Below are 18,484 nucleotides of genomic sequence, written 5' to 3'. Positions count from 1 at the left end.
GGGGGGGGGGGGGGGGGGGGGGGGGGACAGGCTGGGAGGGTGACTGCCACAGCAGTGCTGCGGGGACCTGTGTGTGGACGGCTCCACTACCCGTGTGCTGAGTGCTGGGTGCAGGGGCCCACTCTCCTCTCCTGCCGTGAGCCCAGAGAGCTGGGATTCCAGCAGCTTCCTGCTTCTGGGAGGATTTCAGCCCTGGTGTCTGGGCTGCGGGGTGGGGGGGGCCTCTCCCTGCAGCTACCATCGATCTGATTCTCTTCTCCTCGCACAAGGGCCAAGTGCTCCTGAGCCCCAAAACCTTGTCATCTCCCTCCTGTGTTAGAGAGGAGTGTGGGGAGGGTCGCACAGACCAAGCGGGCCTGAACCAGAGCTCACAACCCAGGTGGCTGTCTCGTGTGCTTCTCCGGGCAGCTTCTGTGCCCTAAGCAGTACGGGGCGGGGGACAGGTCCTGGTCCAGCTCAGGGAGGCAGGCAGGCCGGCCCCAGTGACCTGCTCCCAAGGAGTGGGGGGCAGGGCTGAAGGGAGAGGAGGCAGCTCCGGGCCTGGGCTCTGGGGAAAGGTGATGCTTTATTATATAAAAATCTACCCCCACCCTCCTAGCCCCCCCGAGGCTGCACATCAAGCAGCTGGATCCCTGGCCAGCTCTCCAGAAGGACAGCCCTGCGTTCTCTGGAGGCGGCATGGCCAAATTCAGTGGCTGTGGCCGTGGCCCAGTGGGGGCCTTCACCGGGGGATGCCCTGGGGCGGGCTGGGCCCCGTGGCGCCCTGTGTGTCAGGAGGCCCAGTATCGTAGCCCAGCTTCCTCATGTCCTTGGTCACCACGTTGAAGAGGAGAGTGACAAAGCCCTGTGAGCGCACGCGGGTCACTGGGGAGAGAAGGCAGCATCAGCCAGGCTGCTCTGGGGTGTCTCATCCCCAGCAGTCTCTCCTGTAAAATGGGAATGGCCAGCTGGCCCATGCCCCCCCAGGGAGGTATGGGGGCTGCACCAGGGACCGACAAACCTGGCAGACCCTCTACGCTCCAGCCAGGCCCAGGTGGGAGCAGTGCTCAGGGGAGAGGCCTGGGGTGTTCCCATAGTCCATCTTGTGCATGGCAGGTCCCCGGCTTCCACCCTGTTTCCTAGGGGTCCACCCAGGCCCTCCCGGGCTCCAGCTTGCCTGTGGGGAGGGGGCGGGGTTGAGGGGGATCAAGTTTTACCTTCTCGGCCTTCACCCTGGGCCACCACCTTGGGGTCTGTGTACTCAGGCCGGCGTCCCATGAACCAGCTGGGAGGACAGGAGGACATGGGGTGAGCAGGTCCTTGGCCTGGCTATCCCTCAGACCAGAAACGTGGGCTCTCTCCTGGCTTCAGAAACCAGCAGCCCTCCAACCCCTGCCCCAGGGCCCGGCCCTTCGCAGAACCTTTCCACGCCCCCGCCCTCTGCTGGGGAAAGGTGAGGCTGGGTGCCATGGGCAGCATCCACAGAGGCCCAGCAGGCTGCCCCCCAGGCCTGAGGTGCTCTGTGCCCCACCCCTCCTTGGCTGCATGCCAAGCTTTCCCATCACGATCCCCTGTGGCTTTGAGGGAGATGTGGGGCTGGGGGCACAGTGGGAGCCCAGGTGGAAATCCCAGAAAGGGGACAGCAGCTGGGGGCGGGCAGTGTGACACCCCCTCCATCCTCCCAGGGGGAAGAAGGGCCCCATCCTGGAGTGGTGGGCAGAGGGGCCTGATCTGGGCTCTCCACTTTCTTTTTTAATAGTGTGGGATCCAGGACAAGTCCCTTCCCATCTCTGAGCCTGAGCCCGGCTTCCTCCCGGCAGTATGGAATGAACTCCCAGAGCTAGAGGAGAAGGCGCTCTGGCAACTGCGGGGGGGCGGGGGGGGGCGGACAGTCATCCTCTTATTCATGGCTCTCGCTATGAGGTTCAGGTGCCCCAAGGATGGGCTCGCTCCGCAGTGCCCGACTGGATCCTCTCACCCCAGTCACAGGTGAGGGGTGCGGCCCTCCGGGGGCCCCGACATGCTGGCTGTCCACCCGTCCCTCCCAGGAGCCCGGATCTGTAAACACCCCCATCTTCCAGAGGCTGAGAGCAGGACGGGCACATGCCCGAGGCCACAGGCAGAGACGTGCGGGCTGGATGCTTAGGGCTGCTGTCCCCGGGCCTGCCACTCCAGGCCCCACAGCCTGTCGCAGCTCCTTCCCGACCAGAGGCCACGCCTCCGCCAAACCCACCAGAGCCCGAAACAATCCCGGTGCACATTCCCCGCGGGGTGGGCCAGGCAGGCGGGGGTGTCACCGATCCAGGAGCACCTCCAGCCTGTGCTCGGGGGGGGGGGGGGCCGGGGGGGGGGGGGAGGCCAGTGATGCAGCTGGGGGCAGTGGAGGCCCCACCGGGAAGGAGGTCCCTCGGTCTGTCTGTCGAGGTTCCCACATTCCCAGAGCAGGCTCCGCCCGGCCTTCCGGCTAAAGTGGCTGACCTGGGAGGGCCGGGAGGCCTGTGCTCCACCCCAGCACCCCCCCAGCACCCCCACCCTCCCCCTGGCTGCCCAGCACCCTCCCCCACCAGCAGGCCCTCCAGCTCCACGCTGGAGTCTCCTCTTGGCTCAGGCCACCCGTCCTGGGCCAGCCCCCCGGCCCCCGGGGTGCAGCCTCCAGCGAGGGCACCGGTGTCCACTGGGTGCTGCCCAGGGGTGGGGCTCTGGTCTGGATGATGCCGGACAAAGCAGTGACTGCCCCCTGCTGTCTGTAGGCCAGTAAGGGGGCTCACTGGCTCCAAGCCTTGGGAGGGGAATGGGAGGGGAACTGGGAAGCTAGGGTTCCAGCCAGGGCTGGATGGCAGTCCACTGCGTCTGTGTGCCTCAGTTTCTCCATCTGAGGAGGGGAGTCTCTCCACCTCACAGGCAGGGGAAGCAGCCACTGCTCTGTCCTGAGGTCTCCAAGGACAGGCTGTTCAGGGTGGAGGAGAGTGTCCAGCCAAGAGCTGAGGCCAGGAAGGACAAGGTGCGCTGGAGGACATGCGGGCTGCAGTCAGGGCCGGACGTCAGCAGGGCAGGAGAACTCGGGGTCTCCCAGCACCCTCGCTAAAGTTGATCCTAAACGCAGAGATGTGCTTGATGTGTTTCTAAAGCAGCGTGTTTAGGAAAACCATTTTTGTCACTCTGTGAAGGCTTGGTGGGAGGTGCTGTCATGGGCTGGATAACGGCCACTGCAGTCCTTGTCCCGGGAACTTACCAACGTGACCTTATTTGGGAAAAGGATCTTTGCATATCTGACTAAAATAAAGATCTTAAACATGGGGGGGGTTGTCCTGGGTTATCTGGGTTCACCCTAAATGCCCCCTAAGTGTCCTTCTAAGAGGGGGAGGGAGAGGGGACACACCCAGGGGAGGGGGTGACACGTGAGGTTGCACACATGACCACAGAGGCAGAGACTGGAGCGATGGGCCCCGAGCCCAGGCAGGCTGCAGCCAGCAGAAGCTGGCCAGGAGCAGATGCTCCCCAAGAGCCTGGCGGGGGGTGCAGGGGTGGCGGGAGGAGCGCGGCCCTGCGGGCACCTTGATCTCATCCCACTGATACTGGTTTTGGGCTGTGAGACAATTAAGTTTCTGAAGCCATCCAGTTTGTGATCGTTGGTTACACCAGCCCCAGGAACTAATACAGGGCTGAGGGGAGGAGGGCAGGCAGCGGGGCTGAGCAAAGGCTGGCCGCTATGGACAGGCTCTGGGAAGATTTTGACCAAACCACCTTCGCTCATCAGACCATTCCCCACTGTCCGGACTGCAAACACACGCCTTCCCCGGGGGAGGCTGCCCACTGCCCCCAGCTGCTAGCTTCTGGCACTGGCAGAAACACCCAGAAACTTGTCCTGCACGGAGAACCCTTTTCTCAGAGGGACGTAGCCCTGAGACCCAAGGTTCCCTCAGAGCTGTGGGGTGCAGAGCAGCATGGACGCCACGGCCGGGACAGCAGCATGGGCTCAAAGCCCTTAACGTTCCTGTCCCCACTAATGGGCACGGCCCCCATTTTCCCGACAGTTCCGCAGGTGGGTGTTGTCCCATCTAGCTTACAATGGCCCAGGGCACCTTCCCATCATGGGGGCTTCTCGAGGGCCTTCGGGGGGGGGGGGCGGGCACCCACATTCTCCCCCTCCAGGCCTCAGAACTCAGTGAGGCCTCCTCTGCGCAGGCCCAACGCTGTCCTGCCCTGTGGGACTCCGGCCAAGGCTCACCCCGATACAGGCCAGGCCTGCAGGGGGGCCGCTCGTCAGCTGCACCTGGGCACCCGGGTAGCCTTCCTTCCCCCCCACCCCCATCCTGGCTGTGAACAGAGGGCCCACTCCTGGCTGACCTGGCGGGGAGCAGTGGGGGCTCGCAGCCAAGCTGAGTGGACAAGAGCGTCTGTCGCCAACCTCGAGGCAGTCAGCGGCCCTCTAAGCCTAGACGTGGATGTGGTAAGAGGAAAGAGGCTCCCTGCTTCCCTGGTGTCTCCCCCACACTCCCCTTGCTCACCACCTACCAGCGACTCCACATCCATGCTGCTCCGAGCACACTAAGCCAATGGACCTTGCTCTGTTTCCTACACCTGGAATGTTCCTTCCCCAGATCAGCCACACTGGCCCTTATCTCCGCTCTACTTTCTGTTCGGATGTCACCTCCTCCAGGAGGCCTCCCACACCACTGTATCCTCCTGTGTCCTTTTTCATGTTTTAATGTCCTATTACTTCGTGAGCATCTCCCCATCTGTCGAGAGCTTTTGCTCTGCCCTGGCGCAAAGAATAGTAACGGGGCACAGAGTATAAAGGTGTCCGGCCTCATGCGGCTGGACCAGCGGCTGACGGGAGCCCACGGCCCCCACTTCCCGGGGCCCCAAAGACGAAGTAGCTGGGAGACCCGACGAGGTTACCCAGTGCAAGTGAGGGAGGACAGGGACACCCTCCCTCCCTCCACTCTGACTCCCTAGGTCAGAAGCAGGTGCTGGCAGGAGGATGTCGAAACTCACCTCGTAAACTTCTGCAGTTTAGACGTGGATTCGGGGACAAACATGGGGATGGTCCTTTTGTGCCTGAAACAGATGTTTTCACAAACAGATGTGCTGAGTAACAGAAAAGTGGTGGGACTTTCCGAGCATCTGGTAAGCAGGAGGTGCCGGAAACGGCCCAGGGTCCCTGTGGGCCTGGCATCTTGTCAAGGCTCGGGATGGTGCTGGGGTAGACCCATCACTCCTGGGGGCCCAGCTCCCACTGGGCCCCTCAGAAGCCCTGTCCCCCACATCTCCAAATCCTCTACCATCTCCAAGGCCCGGTTTGGATGCCCTTCCTCCAGGAAGCCCCCCGCGATTCCCTGCGCCTTCCCCCCGCTGCTGCCCCCTGCCCTAGTCCTAGTCCTCCCCGCCGAGCCTGGGGTCCTGGCCCTCACTGCCCAGCCCTCCCTCCTCTCCATATGCCTCCCCCCACATCCTGCACCTTCTGTCCCAGCAACAATACTCAAGACGTTTGGCTATTCTACTCTAGGCGAACTCCTGTCATCTGCATCCCAGAATCCTGTCTAGAGCTGTCACTGCACGTCTCTCCGTGTCTCTACTCCTCTGGCAGCTCCAGCTGCCCAGGCCCCAGGGGACGCCAGCACACTTTCAGCCTAGCGGCAAAGTCTGTCCCAGGAAAAGCCCTGCTTGGGGTGCCCTGGTCCTAAACCAGCATGGCCCAGCAAGGGACGGACTGTGGCCCAGGGACCTGGTCAGAGCCAGAACCCACCTGCCGGGTGAGAAAGGCACGTGCACTGCCCCGTAGCCTCGGACTACATCGTTCCCAAACACGTCTGGTCCGTATACACTGAGCACGATCTGCGGCCCTTGGGAAGAACAAGACAAGGGGTCAGCAGGCGGAAGGTGTAGGGCAGAGAACAGGAGTGGACACCGGACCCCTCCCCCTTCTCCACTAAGGGCTTCACCGACCCAGAATCCGGGGAGGCAGGCAGGGACAGCAGTGGGGAGCGCGACAAGTAGGCGAGGTCCCTGGCGAGGCCCAGATGCCCAGCAGATCCTGTGCCTTGACAATACAGGGAGGACCCCCGAAGGCACTCTTCTCCTCTGCTCAAGGCACAGGGACCCAGCCGGGAAGTGAGCAAAGGGGCCGCTTCTTGGGAGCCTCCTTTCCAATACAGGTGGTCAGATTCAAGTGTGGGCTTCCCAGGTTTGCAGCCCGCAGGGCCTGGCTTTGGGGTGCCACGGGGGAGGTCAGAGGGAAAGAAAGACCTTCCTCACATTTTTCTTTAAGTGATCGCCGATCCCACCGGTTCCCTGTAAACAAGGAGGTACATTAGGTCCTTTCTCCGGGGTCAGTCTATTTGTCCTCTGAAGGCAGGGGAGAAGTCGCTGCCTGGGGTGAGGCAGGGAGGCCTAGGAAGCCGGGCTGCCAGGACCTGCGGCCTGTAGGACGGGCCTCAGGCCATCGGACAACTCACCTCCCAGCCTCTCGGGTCCCTCACCTCTAGGCGACCTCCGTGCCCTGCGTTAGGTGCTCGGTGAGCCTAAGACACGGGTTCAGGGCCTTTCCCATCACTCCCCCTCCCCCAGAGGGAGCCCCTATTCTGACTTGAAGAAAGCGCTCCTTGTAAGCCTTTCCTGCCAAAGAAGGCATCCCAAACATGGTACTTCGGTTTTACCCACTTTTTAAAGGGCTTTAATTTTGAGAGCGAGAGAGCAAGCGAGTGAGCGAGCACGGGAAGGGGCAGAAGGAGAGAATCCCAAGTGGACTCCAAGCTGAGCCAAAACCAAGAGTCAGATACTTAACCCACTGAGCCACCCCAGTGCCCTGGTTTTACCCACTTAAATGAATAAATAAAACCTTATACAAATGGGATCGTAGAGTCTGTGTATTGGTACCCAGCTTCTTTAATTCAACGTCGTGTCTGTGAGATCCGTTCAGACTGTGTCATGTAGGGGATGTCGCTCGTTCTCAATGCTAGAGAACATTCTGGCTCTGGACAGACCAGGAGGACAGGGTTTGCTCCGGTGCCGATGGGCATGTGGGCAGTTTCTCCTTGGGGAGCTCCCAGGTGGTGAGGCTGTGAGCTCTCGTTCAAGCCCTTGCCCCATGCACGCACACGGCTCTGCTGCGCACGCCGTCCCAGACACCCCCACACCCCCGCCAGGCCCTGGAGTTCCCGTCACACCACGTCCTCACAAAGCGGGGTTCCTCAGTTTCCCTGATTGGAGTTATTCAGGCGTGGGCACGGGTGGCAGCTCACCACAGCTTGCCTTTGCCTTCACCGCAATCTTTCTCATTGAAGTAAAGCCCTTGCTCTGTTTCTCGGTCACTCCGATGCCCTCCTCCGTGAAGGACCTGCTCGGCCTCTTGCCTGTATTTCTACCAGTCTTTTCCTCATTGACGTGCTGTGTGTATGTGTGTGAATTCCGTAGCCTGTCTTTGCAGCTCTGTTATATTTTGATATTATAGTAAAGAATTTCTTTTTGATATATCATTTTTGAATCACATGTGTGCACAAGAGAAGACATAGTCTATTTATTTTCATACAAAAAGCCACTGGATTTTGCCTGTTTATTTCCTATCCGGCATTCACACCAACTTATTATTTCCGGTAACTTATCTGTGGGTTATTTTGCAAATTCTACACACATAATGTCACCTGTGAAAAATGACAGCTTTATTCTTTCTAATTCTTATGCCTTTTGTTTGTGGTGGTAGCAACAAGGAAATCGTTCACCATTTCACTTAGAAAAAAGCTAATGTTTGCTCTAAGTTTTTTGTAGATAGCCTTTATCAAATTAAGAAAGTTTCCTTCCAGGAGCCCCTGGTGGCTCACTTGGTTGGGGGTCCAACTTTTTTTCTTATAAGATTTTATTTATTTATTTGACAGACAGAGATCACAGGTAGGCAGAGAAGCAGGCAGAGAGAGAGAGAGAGAGAGGTGGAAGCAGGCTCCCCGCTGAGCAGAGAGCCCGATGCGGGGCTCGATCCCAGGACCCTGAGATCATGACCTGAGCCAGAGGCAGAAGCTTTAACCCACTGAGTCACCCAAGCGCCCCCCAACTTTTTTTAAGATTTTATTTATTTGATGGAGAGAAAGAGATCATGAGCGGGGCGGGGGTGGTAGAGGGAGAACCAGACTCCACACTGAGCAGGGAGCCTGATGCTAGACTTGATCCCAGGACCCCGGGATCATGACGTGAGCTGAAGGCAGATGCTTAACTGACTGAGCCACCCAGGCACCCATGGGGGTCCAACTCTTGATCTCAGCTCAGGTCATGAGTTCAGACCCCACAGTGGGCTCCACGACTTTAAAAAAAAAAAAGCAAGCTTCCTTCTATTCCTAGTTTGTCAAAGTTTATCATGAATGGATGCTGAATTTTATCATCATTTCTACATTTATAGGGATGATCGTGACTTTCCTTCTTTTTAAAGCAGTGAATCACGCTGGTTGATTTCGGATATTATATAAGCTTTATATTTCTGGAATAAACCATACTTGTTCATATGTTATCCCTTTTACATCCTGCTAGATTAGGCTTATGAATATTTTGAGAGTTTCTGTAACCATGTTCAAGGTCGGGAACGATCTGGGGCTGGGCCGCAGCTCCCAGGCTCCACCGAGCGCTCTGAGGTCTCTGTCCAAGTTGCAGGGATTTTCCTGATTTTTGCACCCCGAGCCCAGAGCAGCTGTCAAAAGCCTCCGTCAGCCTCTAAGTCACCTCTGGGGGAATCAGCAAATACTCTCGGGGCGATGTGAGTGGGATCACGTCTCTAGATTTCTATATTCTCCAGGATCATGGCCTGGTAAATCTCTAATACTTTGCTAGCTCTCTGAAACCTTGGAATAGTTGTGTTTTGTTTTTGCTTTTTACTACTGTATTTGCCTCTGCGAGCCTTCCTCAGCAGCAGGAGATGGCCCACCATCCAGTGCCCTGTCAAGGAAGCCTATGGAAGCGTTCTTACTCGTGGATAATGACAAGGAGGACCGCCAGGCAGCCCCTGCTTTGGAAACCCCGTACCCAGCAAGCCTAGGCCCTAAGCCACATGCAGCAGAGAGGCTCAGACTGTGAAATCAGATGGGCCTGAAATCCAATCCATGCTCAGCTGCTAGATGTAAAGCCAAAGGAATGATGTTACTTTTGGGCCTCGGTTTCCTAACGTGAGAAAAGAAACAGGGAGTGATCTGTCCACCGCATAGGCCGAGCCCACCTGAGCCACAATGGCCACAGGCTGGGGCCGCACTGATACTCTCTGAGCTTCCTAAAGGTCAGCTCTGTCACCTGTCCACGAACGGGGGTAGGGGTGGTGGGGGGAGGTGGAGGGAATCGGCCAGGTGGCAAGAGAGCAGAGGACGGGGCTGTCGCAAGGGCCCAGGGGACGGGCGGAGAGGAGCTGGGAGCGGATGGCCCTAGGGGCACCTCCCCCCCCCCCACCCGGGTGTCCCTGCAAGGCCCCTGCAGACTCACAGCCGTAGGGGTTCGTGCTCTTGAAGGTGACGTCGATTGGGAAGTTCCACACCAGCGCTCGCCGCACATCCTGGCTCTTGGACGTGATCTGTGAGATGCCCTCCTCCAGACCCTGGGACAGGGATGGCGACAGCTGGTGCCCATGCTCCGGCTGCCACACCGCTCCCTCGACCTGGGTGGGCAGGTGGGAGGGCTGTTTTCCTCACTACCTTCTGCCATCACACTAACTTCCCATGCCTGGAACTCTGGGGCGCCAGGGCAGCTCCTGAGTCTCTCTGGGTTTCGCTTCGTCGGATCTGGCTTCGTCAACACCCGGCCCAGGCCCGGGTTCTCGCCCCCTCGCCAGAGGAAGTGGCCGTGGGTCATGTCTCTCTTCGGTCACGGTCACGTACGTCGGTACACACATGTGGGCGAGCTTCTCTATCAGGAAACGAGGCTGGCCTTATGTCTTCCTCCACCCACCAACCTATTCGTAGCTCCCCTGCGGAGCACAACTCCTCAAATGAGCTGTCCACACTCGCCGGCCCCCATTCTTTCTCGCTTCCCTCTCGAGAACCCACTTCTGTCTGACCACAGGTGCCCGTGCTACCGAAGAGCTTTTGGCGGGGAGCACCAGGGACCCCAGGGTTGCTGTATCTGCACATATTTCTCTGTCCTCAGTTTACCTGACCCAGCAGCAGCACTGGACACACTCCGCCTGCGTGGCTTCTGGGACACCATAGTCTTTGGGTCTTTCCTCCTCAAGGTGGTGGGGCCCAGTGTTGCCCTCACCACTTCCTCTTCATGTGGAGGAGAGGGACTCCCCAACCCGCAGCCCGGTCCTCACCTCTGACCTCCAGAGCACCATGGCCCAGCCTCCACTGCTGACCCTGCACCCCGGCTGATGTCTACCGGGAACCTCAACCTCCAAACATGCCGGGCAGAGCTCTGGAAAGTTCTCCCAGATCTGGCTACCCAGTCTTCTCATCGAATGGCAGCTCTGCTCCCAAGTGCCCGGGCTAAGAAGCTTCGTGTTATTCTTAACTCCTTTTCTCCCATGCCCCACATCTGCCCAAGAGGAAACCCTGTTGCCCCCACCTTCACAATATACTGGAAATTCGAGCGCCTGCCACACCCGTGGTTCCGCGCCTCATCTACGTGCTGTCTTCGCTCCTCTGTTTCTGGCAACTGTCCAGGGTCTCCCTCTCTGGCCCTTGCTAGTATGCTAGAACATACTAGAACACTGGTATTTATTGTCTGTCTCGCCACACAAGGTTGTGTGCTCCACAAAGACTGGGACTCTCGTCTGGCTGTCTGGGGGAGACAGACTGCTCTGAGGCAAGTCTTGCAAGGAGAGCTTCTATTCTGCCTTCGGGCTCCCCAGAGTCCTCCCCACGGGCTAGGAGAGGGCTGGAGGCTCTACGGGCTGCCCACACGTTCCTCTTCGAGGCCACGTGCAAGCTCCCGGGACGGGGCATGTGAGTGATCGCAGCTTTGATCCGGGAGCCCGCCGATGGCTGCATTCCCTGCTCCAGCTTTACCATGAACAAAGTCATGCTTAGAACCCCCTGAACTCAGTGTCTACCTCTCCATGGGTTCTGAACTGGGAATGGAAGGGGAAAGGTGGACACCTTCAGAAACCCCATCAGTCATGGAGCCTGTGCATAAGGGACACCCGAGGGCCCAGCTTACCGCCGTGGGGGCCCAGTCCTGGCCATACACAAAGCAGTACTTGCAGTAGAGATCATCATACTCCGGAAACTGCGGGAAGAAGCACACACAGCTTGTGATTATGGAGACTTGTGTTGAGGTCAACATGTTGACCACGTAAGGGCAGCCAATAGGAATTCTGAGCACCAGGCACCTGGAGTGGGTCTAAGAAACGGCCAGGGCTGAGGACACAGGGTGCAGCATAGGGGCTGGGGCCCGAGATGTGGGAGTCCAAGGGACAGTCCCAGGCTGCTAATGCCATTGAGCCTTTGCCTGAGCTCTGGCTTCTGTCTGGCATGCCCTTCCCATTACTCCATCTGGCAAACTCCGGTTCATCCTTCAAAACTTACCTTCCAGGGAGCCCATCCTCACTTCCAGGCTGTTTTAAGCTCCCCTCTGCCCCCCACCCCTGTCCTGGCTCTGTCAGCCTCTGGTCCTTCCCTCTATCAAAGCTCTGATGGCTTGTTTATTTCTGTCAACCCCATTTGACTGTGAACAGGGAACAAGTGTGATGATGTTTTTGTGTCCCCAGTGCCTGGCACAAGGGTCGGCCCAGAGGAGGTCTGAGGGAATGGTGCCAAAGTGAAAGGATGCTGTTGGGACACAAAGACTACAAGGGACTGGAGCTCAAGGCCTGGAGAGAGGGAGGGACCAGAACTGACTGGGAGGCCCCGGGAGGCAGGCATGGGTGCTGACAGTGCACAGACGTGATCCAGCCCAGCCAAGAGCCCCTAATGGGACAGAAGAGATGAGGGGAAGGTAGTCATGGACACTAGGCCAAGGGGCAGGTGGATAGGGTGGGAGCACGGAGACATGAGCCCAATGAAACAGGGAGGCACCAGAGACCCAGAACTTTACCCAAACCATCTCACTTAATCCTCACAATAATACAATAAACACCGTCTTCTAACAGTCTGAAAGGGTAATGCATCAAAGTTTTGGCGGCAGGCAGACCTGGGTTCAAATCCCAGCTTTGCCGCTCTGTTTGGGCAAGTGTTCCCATCTGTAAAATGGGGACGCTAATAATATCCACTTCACAGGGTTGTTGCGAGGACTGAATGAGCAGTGCTGGGCACCAAGTTTGGCTCAGGGCGAATTCATGGTGAACTTATCTATCTATGACCAATGGTGCTTACAAAGTGTAGTAGCATCCCCTTCTGTCAGACTGACCAGACTCTCCCCGGATCTTTCCACCACCCCCATCGTTGGATCAGATTCCAACAGATCACCTCCGTTCTGACCCAAATTCAAGGATCTGAGAGTTCAGAGTGCAGAGCATTCGAGGACGGAGGCCCAGCGTCCCGGTCGAGTCTCGGCTCCCCGCCTTACACCCGCGTTAGGTTCCTGTCCGTGACTCAACGAGCTGGACACGATCCGAACGCGGTCTCAAAGTCTTGGCCGAGCGTGTCCTCAGCACAAGCTCAACCTCTCGAGGTCGGCTTCCACCCGCACACATCGGGGCTGAGGATTCGCAGGCAAGCCTCTCAAACGCTGGTTCCCCTCCCCCGCCTAACCGTGGGAGACAGAGGCTCGGAGGAACGACGCACCTCTCCGAGGCCACGAAGCAACCCTGGAGGTCACGGGATGGGCCTCCGGGGAGAGTGGGGTAGGGCGGGCGAGGTCCACGGCCACTCACCTGGGCGCTCTCCACCTGCCCGTTGACCATGAGTAGGAAGACGCTGGGACCCGCGGCCGTCATGGCCAGGCTGGGGGCGCCAGGAACCAACCCAAGTTGCGCGCGGGATTGCGGAGAGGCTCCGGGTTGCCCTGGAAACCGACGGCGTGGCGCGTGGGACACGTTTCTTGGGATGGGACCTTCGCTAAGGCAAGCGTGTATGCCGTAGTGCGCAGGCGCAGCCAGCGGCAGCTGGTGTGGGGGCGGGACCCCGGGGGGCGGGGCTCCGCAGCCCCACCCTTCTCCGGGGAAGCTGGGGCAGTCCACGAGAGCTAGGTTAGAGCGTGGGCCTATTGCGTGGAACCTAGCCACGCCGCGGGATCAGACTACACTCCCAGGGAGTGTGTGTCCACTCGGCTTCGGCCCCGCCAGCCCCGAAGCGCAGAGGCGCTCCCTGACTCAGGCCGGTCGGAAACCAAGTGATACAGATGCCTTCCGCAACGAGATGGCGCTGTGGCGCTACCGGGAGGACTGCGGAGGGGGAGACTGAGGGGCGCAGGTGCACCACTACCACCGCGAGTCGGAAGTAACGCGCGAGGCCCGCGAGGCCCACCAGGGGCGGGGCCGCCCGGGTTCTGGAGAGTCCCCAGCTGGGGCCCAGCAGCTGCGTGCGCAGGTCAGAGGGATGCTCCCTTGGGGATTTTGAGGACCCCTGCTCCCGCAAAGTTTATTAAACAAACTTGAGGGGGACCTCAAAAAAATCTTTAGTCCAAGCCACAGCTCCTCCGTGTGAAGGGGGGGAAACTGAGGCCCACGGAGGGCTTAGCACCTGGCATCCCGGCCATCCAGCCGTCTTCCAGGAGCCCAGGGGCCACGCTGATCTTGTGTTCTGGTTTCGGGGCACATCGGAAGCCCTGGTAACAGTGTTAGATGAATGAATGAAGGAGAATCACAGAGGGGAGGTGGCTGGGCTACAGTCACAGCAGCAGGGAAGTACCTGAATCAGGGTTCACTGCCAAGACATCACAGACTAAAGAGCCTCAATGCCTCCTCTGTCTGGTCCCGGGCCAGTTCTTGGCCATGGTGTCCAAAAATGGCATTAGAGACCTTAGCTCTGATCCAGGAAAGGAAGGGAGGCACAGGTGTATAGATTTCCAGGAGCTCAGGCCCCCAGCAGGGACCCCAGGTCATGATGTCCCTGCAGCAGCCAGTTGCTAACTTGGAAGCAGGCCAGGGGGCTCCCTTCAGACACCTGTGCAGGAGAGGGAAGGAGGAGTTCAAAGTCAGCCCAGACCCACCAACCACTCCGGGAAAGGTGAGCAGAGATAATGGATTGGGGGAGGGGGCTGTGGGCACCCAGGGTTCCCACGTGTGATGGGAGATGCTGAGGTTGCAGAGGGCAGATGGGTGCGGGCCCCAATGCGACCACACACAGAGCTCAGAGCTGGGGTGAGAGTTGTCTGCCTTTCCAGGGACTTGGTCATATCCCTTCCCCCACCCCTCATACCTTCTTTCCAGTTCAAATGCTCTCTCCCATGGATTCTACCACTCTTTCCTCCTTGTGGCTTTTGAGGCTCAGTATCACACAAAAGTCGGTTGTCAACAAAATGCTTGTGATTATCAAATAACCAGGGCTTCCAGTAGTTTATAAGCCGCCTGTGTCAGGGGCACCTGGGTGGCTCAGTCATTGACCATCTGCCTTCGGCCCAGGTCATGATCCTAGGGTCCTGGGATTGAGCCCTACATCGGGCTCCCTGCTCAGCGGGGAGCCTACTTCTCCTTCTGTCTCTCCCTCTGCACCCTGCCCAGCCCACTAATCAAGTGATATGGAATGGGAGGCCCGGGATTGGGTGGGAGGATGGCCAGGCCTAGCTCTCCCAGGTCTGGTAAGCTTAGGAAGGACTGCAGGGGAAAGGGCATCTTGAGGCCTGCTCAGGGCCCAGCTGGAACCCTTATCACCAGTTTGGGGAAGGGGGTGGCAGGGGGCTGGGTGCCCTGCAAACCCTACAGGTCTGGACAGTCAGGGTGGACACTGTGCAGCAGGGATCTGCTCTGGGAGGGTGGGGTGGGGGGTGGTGGGGGGTTATGGAGGGCAGACCCTCAGCCAGGACTGACATCCAGATTTGCCCATTTCCTGCCCTTCCCTGAACATCCTCCTGGACACTCCCCACTCCCACCTGCCTCTACTAGGGCTCCATCATCTCCTGCGTTCTCACAGTCCTCTCAGGGAAGCTTTAAGCCTGGGGAGGGGACGAGGAAGGTGCCCAGTGCCTGCCACGGGGGCTGGGGGCTGACTCAGACCTAGTCGGGTGTCTGTGCTCCCCCCCCCGCCCGCCTCAGCTGTTCCTGGGGCTCAGGGACTGTTGGGATTACTGCTTCTGCAGGAGCCCCAAGCTCCTCCCTGGCTGCCTGCCTCACCCCGGTCCGGCACCCCCTGCTGCCTTCAACCGTCCCAGGTCTCCACTCCCATCCTGCAGAAATTAGCTTGAAATCCTTGGGCCCCTGCAGAGCTGCCACAGGAGGAAGGGGTAGGGCCGGGTGGCCAGAGGGACAGGCTGCAAGGCACTGCTGAGAGATGGTGGCCTTGGCCGCCGGGTCGGGGCCAGGCCACCAGAGCCAGAGCCCTCACACCCTCCTGGGGACAGGAGCAGTTCCTCCCCTGGGGACAGGAGCAGCTCCTCCACATGGGACATGCTCTCGCATGGGGCCCCTGACCCGGGACGTGTAGCCTTCCTCTCTTTCCTATCTAGCTCCCCACCTTTCCATCCAGGCCCCTGCTAAGCTCTGCAGCCCCCCTCCTACCTCTCACTCCTCCAGCTGGAAGTCAGACTGCCTGCAATGTGATCCTGTGTGACTTGGAGAAAGCTACTCAACCTCTCAGAGCCTGTTTCCTGGTTACACCTGGGGAGTTGTGGTCAGGATTAGATGTGATAATGTAGGTCAGATACTTAGAGCAGACTGAAGCTCGATGTATTTTAACTCTTCTTGTTATTAAAAGCACTTCTTGCAATACTCGTGCCTTTTCATGCTCTTCCTTCTATCCAGCACATCATCTCTTTCCTGTCCATCCAGAGAACTCCTATTCAACCTTCAAAGCCCATCTCTGTGAAGTCTTCTCTGAACTCCTCTCCCCAACCCCTCACCATCTTCCTCCCGGGACAATTTCCTCACCCTCCTCCCTAGAAGCTGGTTGTAGGCGGGGTATCCAGCTCTGCTTGCTTTTCTCTCGAGACAGGGAGCTCACTCATGACTGAGGGAGCTGGGTCTCATTTAGGTAGCCCACCCTGTCCACCTGGTCCCACCCTCAGAGGTGGAGCCCCATCCACGTGGAGCTCCTCCCTGCAGACTAGGGGCCGCGCCCCCACCTGTCACCATCTCTGTCCCGCACCCAAGTTCCTGTTACTGGAACGCAAGCCTGGGTTAACAGTTTTTAGAGAATGTGGACTCTAAGCCCTCAAGGGATGGGTGGGCCCGCCCCCTGTCCCAGCCCCCTTCCCGCAGCCCCTCCCCAGAGAGCAGCAGCACCAGCACCGCCTACATTTACACAGCCGGCCCAGGACATTTCACCTCTCCGGTGTCCCCTCCCCACCATCCACACAAGGCTCATGTCAGTGGGCAAAGGGGTGCCTGGGGAAGAGGAAACTGCTATGGCCTGGATGCCGGGGGTTGGGTGGGTGGCAGGTGTCCCGCTTATAGCCCCAGGCCCATCCCGGTGACTTGGGCCAGGGGCTCCTTCCCCGGCCTGCCTCCCGTCTCAGGGGACAGAGAGGGCAGCTGGCCACAATCCACAGCAGCGAGGAGTCTCCCACCCTCCCTTTCCCAACATCCCACGGAGCTCTGGGGCACCTGCATTGAGGGTCTCTCACAGCAACTCCACAGGAGCCGTGCTCCATGCCCCCCGCCCCCCCCCCATGAAAGACGGGGCGGCTGAGGTTCAGAGAAGTGAATGGCTTGGCAAGATCAGTGTGTTGGAGGCCGAGTTGGATTCAAACCACGGTCTGGGCGACTCCAAGTCCTTATATCCTTCTTCTCCTGCCCTTATCGGTCCCCCTTCCTGGCTCAGGCTCTCAGCTGTTCTGCAGAGGGGCTGGACCTTGAGATGCAAAGTTAGGTCCTTTATGGCCCGGCAGGGCCCCTCCACCCTGTGTCCCTCCTGCGGCTGCCCCACCATCCCCTGCCCCCAAGCCTCACAGTATTGCACCCCTGCACGCACACCGCCTTCTTGCAAATTGTATGCATTTATATTTCATTGAGGTGGAATTCACAAACATGAAAGCAACCATTATTTTGAAGATTTATGTGTTGGAGAGAAAGAGCGTGTGTGCTCACACATGCCTGCACAATGCCGGAGGCGGGGAGCAGAGGGAGAGAAATAAACAGACTCTGTGCTGACCCCGGAGCCCGACACAGTGCTCGATGCCACGACCCTGAGATCACAACCTGAGCCCAAATCAAGAGTCGGACGCTTAACCGACTGCACCACCCAGTCTCCCCTAAAGTAACCATTTTTAAGGTACAATTCAACGTGCCCTGTTGTCTTTCCACATGCTGTTCCTTCATGCCTGAAATAGCCCTTCCCCCTTTGCTACCTGAAAGCTTCTAACTGAACAACCTCAAGATCCAGATAATTGTCCCCTTCTTCTGCCTGCCTTTTCTTTGGAGCCCTCAGCCCCTCCGTCACAGCCCCACCACAAAATGGTGGACCACACTGAGAACTCCAAGAGCGCCCATGGAGGGAGGGCACATTGGAGCTCTTGTCGGATGACCCCGTGAACGAGTAAATGAGTGGAGGTCTTTGGGGGACCTTTTAGCGGGCAGGGCTGCAGCCTTAAGGACCAGGGCTGAGCCTGCAGGTTCCAGCCAGAGAGAAGGTGTAGATTCAAGTAAGGGGAGGCGGGGAGAAGACTGAGGGACCCCAGCCTCCAGCAGCATGACAGAATCATCAGGGCTGGGTCTCGGGCAGAGCCCAGCATAGAGCGTAAGGCCCTCAGTTTCCATCTCCAACCTGTCCCCGGTTTTCGGTATGACCCTGGGTAAGTGATTGTCCTATTTTGGACAAAAGGTCTGCATTAGCAAGAGAAGGGCAGTGTCCTGACTTCTTCATTCTCCCGTTGAGTCCTTTGAAAGGCTGGGGGAATCCCAGTCCCCTTCAAACCTGGCCCGGGGATGGGGGATGCTCTCTTAATCCTTGAAGGTCAAGGGAGGAAGCGACTGGAATGGCTTCTTCCAGGAGTTAACCAGTAGAGGGAGCTGTAGAGACGTGAGTCAGACAGCACCGAGTTCTAATTCAGATTCTGGCCCTCAGTAGCCGTGTGAGCTTGGGCTGAGGGCTTTGTGGCCCTGAGTCTCGGCTTTCCAGGCACCCCTATCTAGCGGGGCACAGTAAGTGGGAACAGCGTCTCCACGGCGAAGACGGTGATGTGATTGGAGCCCATGTTGCTTATAGACAAAATTGACTTGCTGGCCAAATTCTGGAAAACACTGTAAGTCTTTAAAATCCTTTCATCTTTATGGGGCACCTGGGTGGCTCAGTGGGTTGGGCCTCTGCCTTCGGCTCGGGTCTGATCCCAGGACCCTGGGATCGAGCCCTGCATCGGGCTCTCTGCTCAGCAGGGAGACTGCTTCCCTCTTTCTCTCTCTGCCTGCCTCTCTGCCAACTTGTGATCTCTGTAGGTCAAATGAATAAATAAATAAAATCTTAAAAAAATTTTTTTTAAATAAAAACCTTTCATCTTTAATCTGGAGTTA

General features: G+C 58.4%; 1 protein-coding gene across 1 annotated transcript; it reads right to left on the bottom strand.

Annotated features, from left to right (window-relative positions):
* Positions 1-221: 221 nt before the first annotated feature.
* B9D1 (B9 domain containing 1) lies at positions 222-12,941 on the bottom strand. The gene is made up of 7 exons (XM_032841303.1): positions 12,758-12,941; positions 11,104-11,172; positions 9,433-9,544; positions 5,729-5,825; positions 4,978-5,040; positions 1,197-1,264; positions 222-864 (listed from the first exon to the last, which is right to left on the bottom strand). Exons 1-7 carry the CDS (start codon positions 12,818-12,820, stop codon positions 722-724), a joined length of 615 nt encoding a protein of 204 aa, XP_032697194.1. The 5' UTR covers positions 12,821-12,941; the 3' UTR covers positions 222-721.
* Between the last annotated feature and the right edge of the window lie 5,543 nt (positions 12,942-18,484).

Source organism: Lontra canadensis, unplaced genomic scaffold, assembly GCF_010015895.1.
Source record: "Lontra canadensis isolate GAN:19392208 unplaced genomic scaffold, GSC_riverotter_1.0 scaffold122, whole genome shotgun sequence".
Classification (NCBI taxonomy): Eukaryota; Metazoa; Chordata; class Mammalia; order Carnivora; family Mustelidae; genus Lontra; species Lontra canadensis.
The sequence above is the reverse complement of the archived record's forward strand: the minus strand, read 5'-3'. Positions and strand labels throughout refer to the sequence as shown.

Coding starts and splice junctions, on each gene's coding strand:
- B9D1 (XM_032841303.1), bottom strand. CDS start 12,820: ATGACGGCCGCGGGTCCCAGCGTCTTCCTACTCATGGTCAACGGGCAG. Junction 9,545..11,103: donor AGGACTGGGCCCCCACGGCG/GTAAGCTGGGCC, acceptor TCCCTGTCCCAG/GGTCTGGAGGAGGGCATCTC. Junction 1,265..4,977: donor AAACTGCAGAAGTTTACGAG/GTGAGTTTCGAC, acceptor CTGTCCTCCCAG/CTGGTTCATGGGACGCCGGC.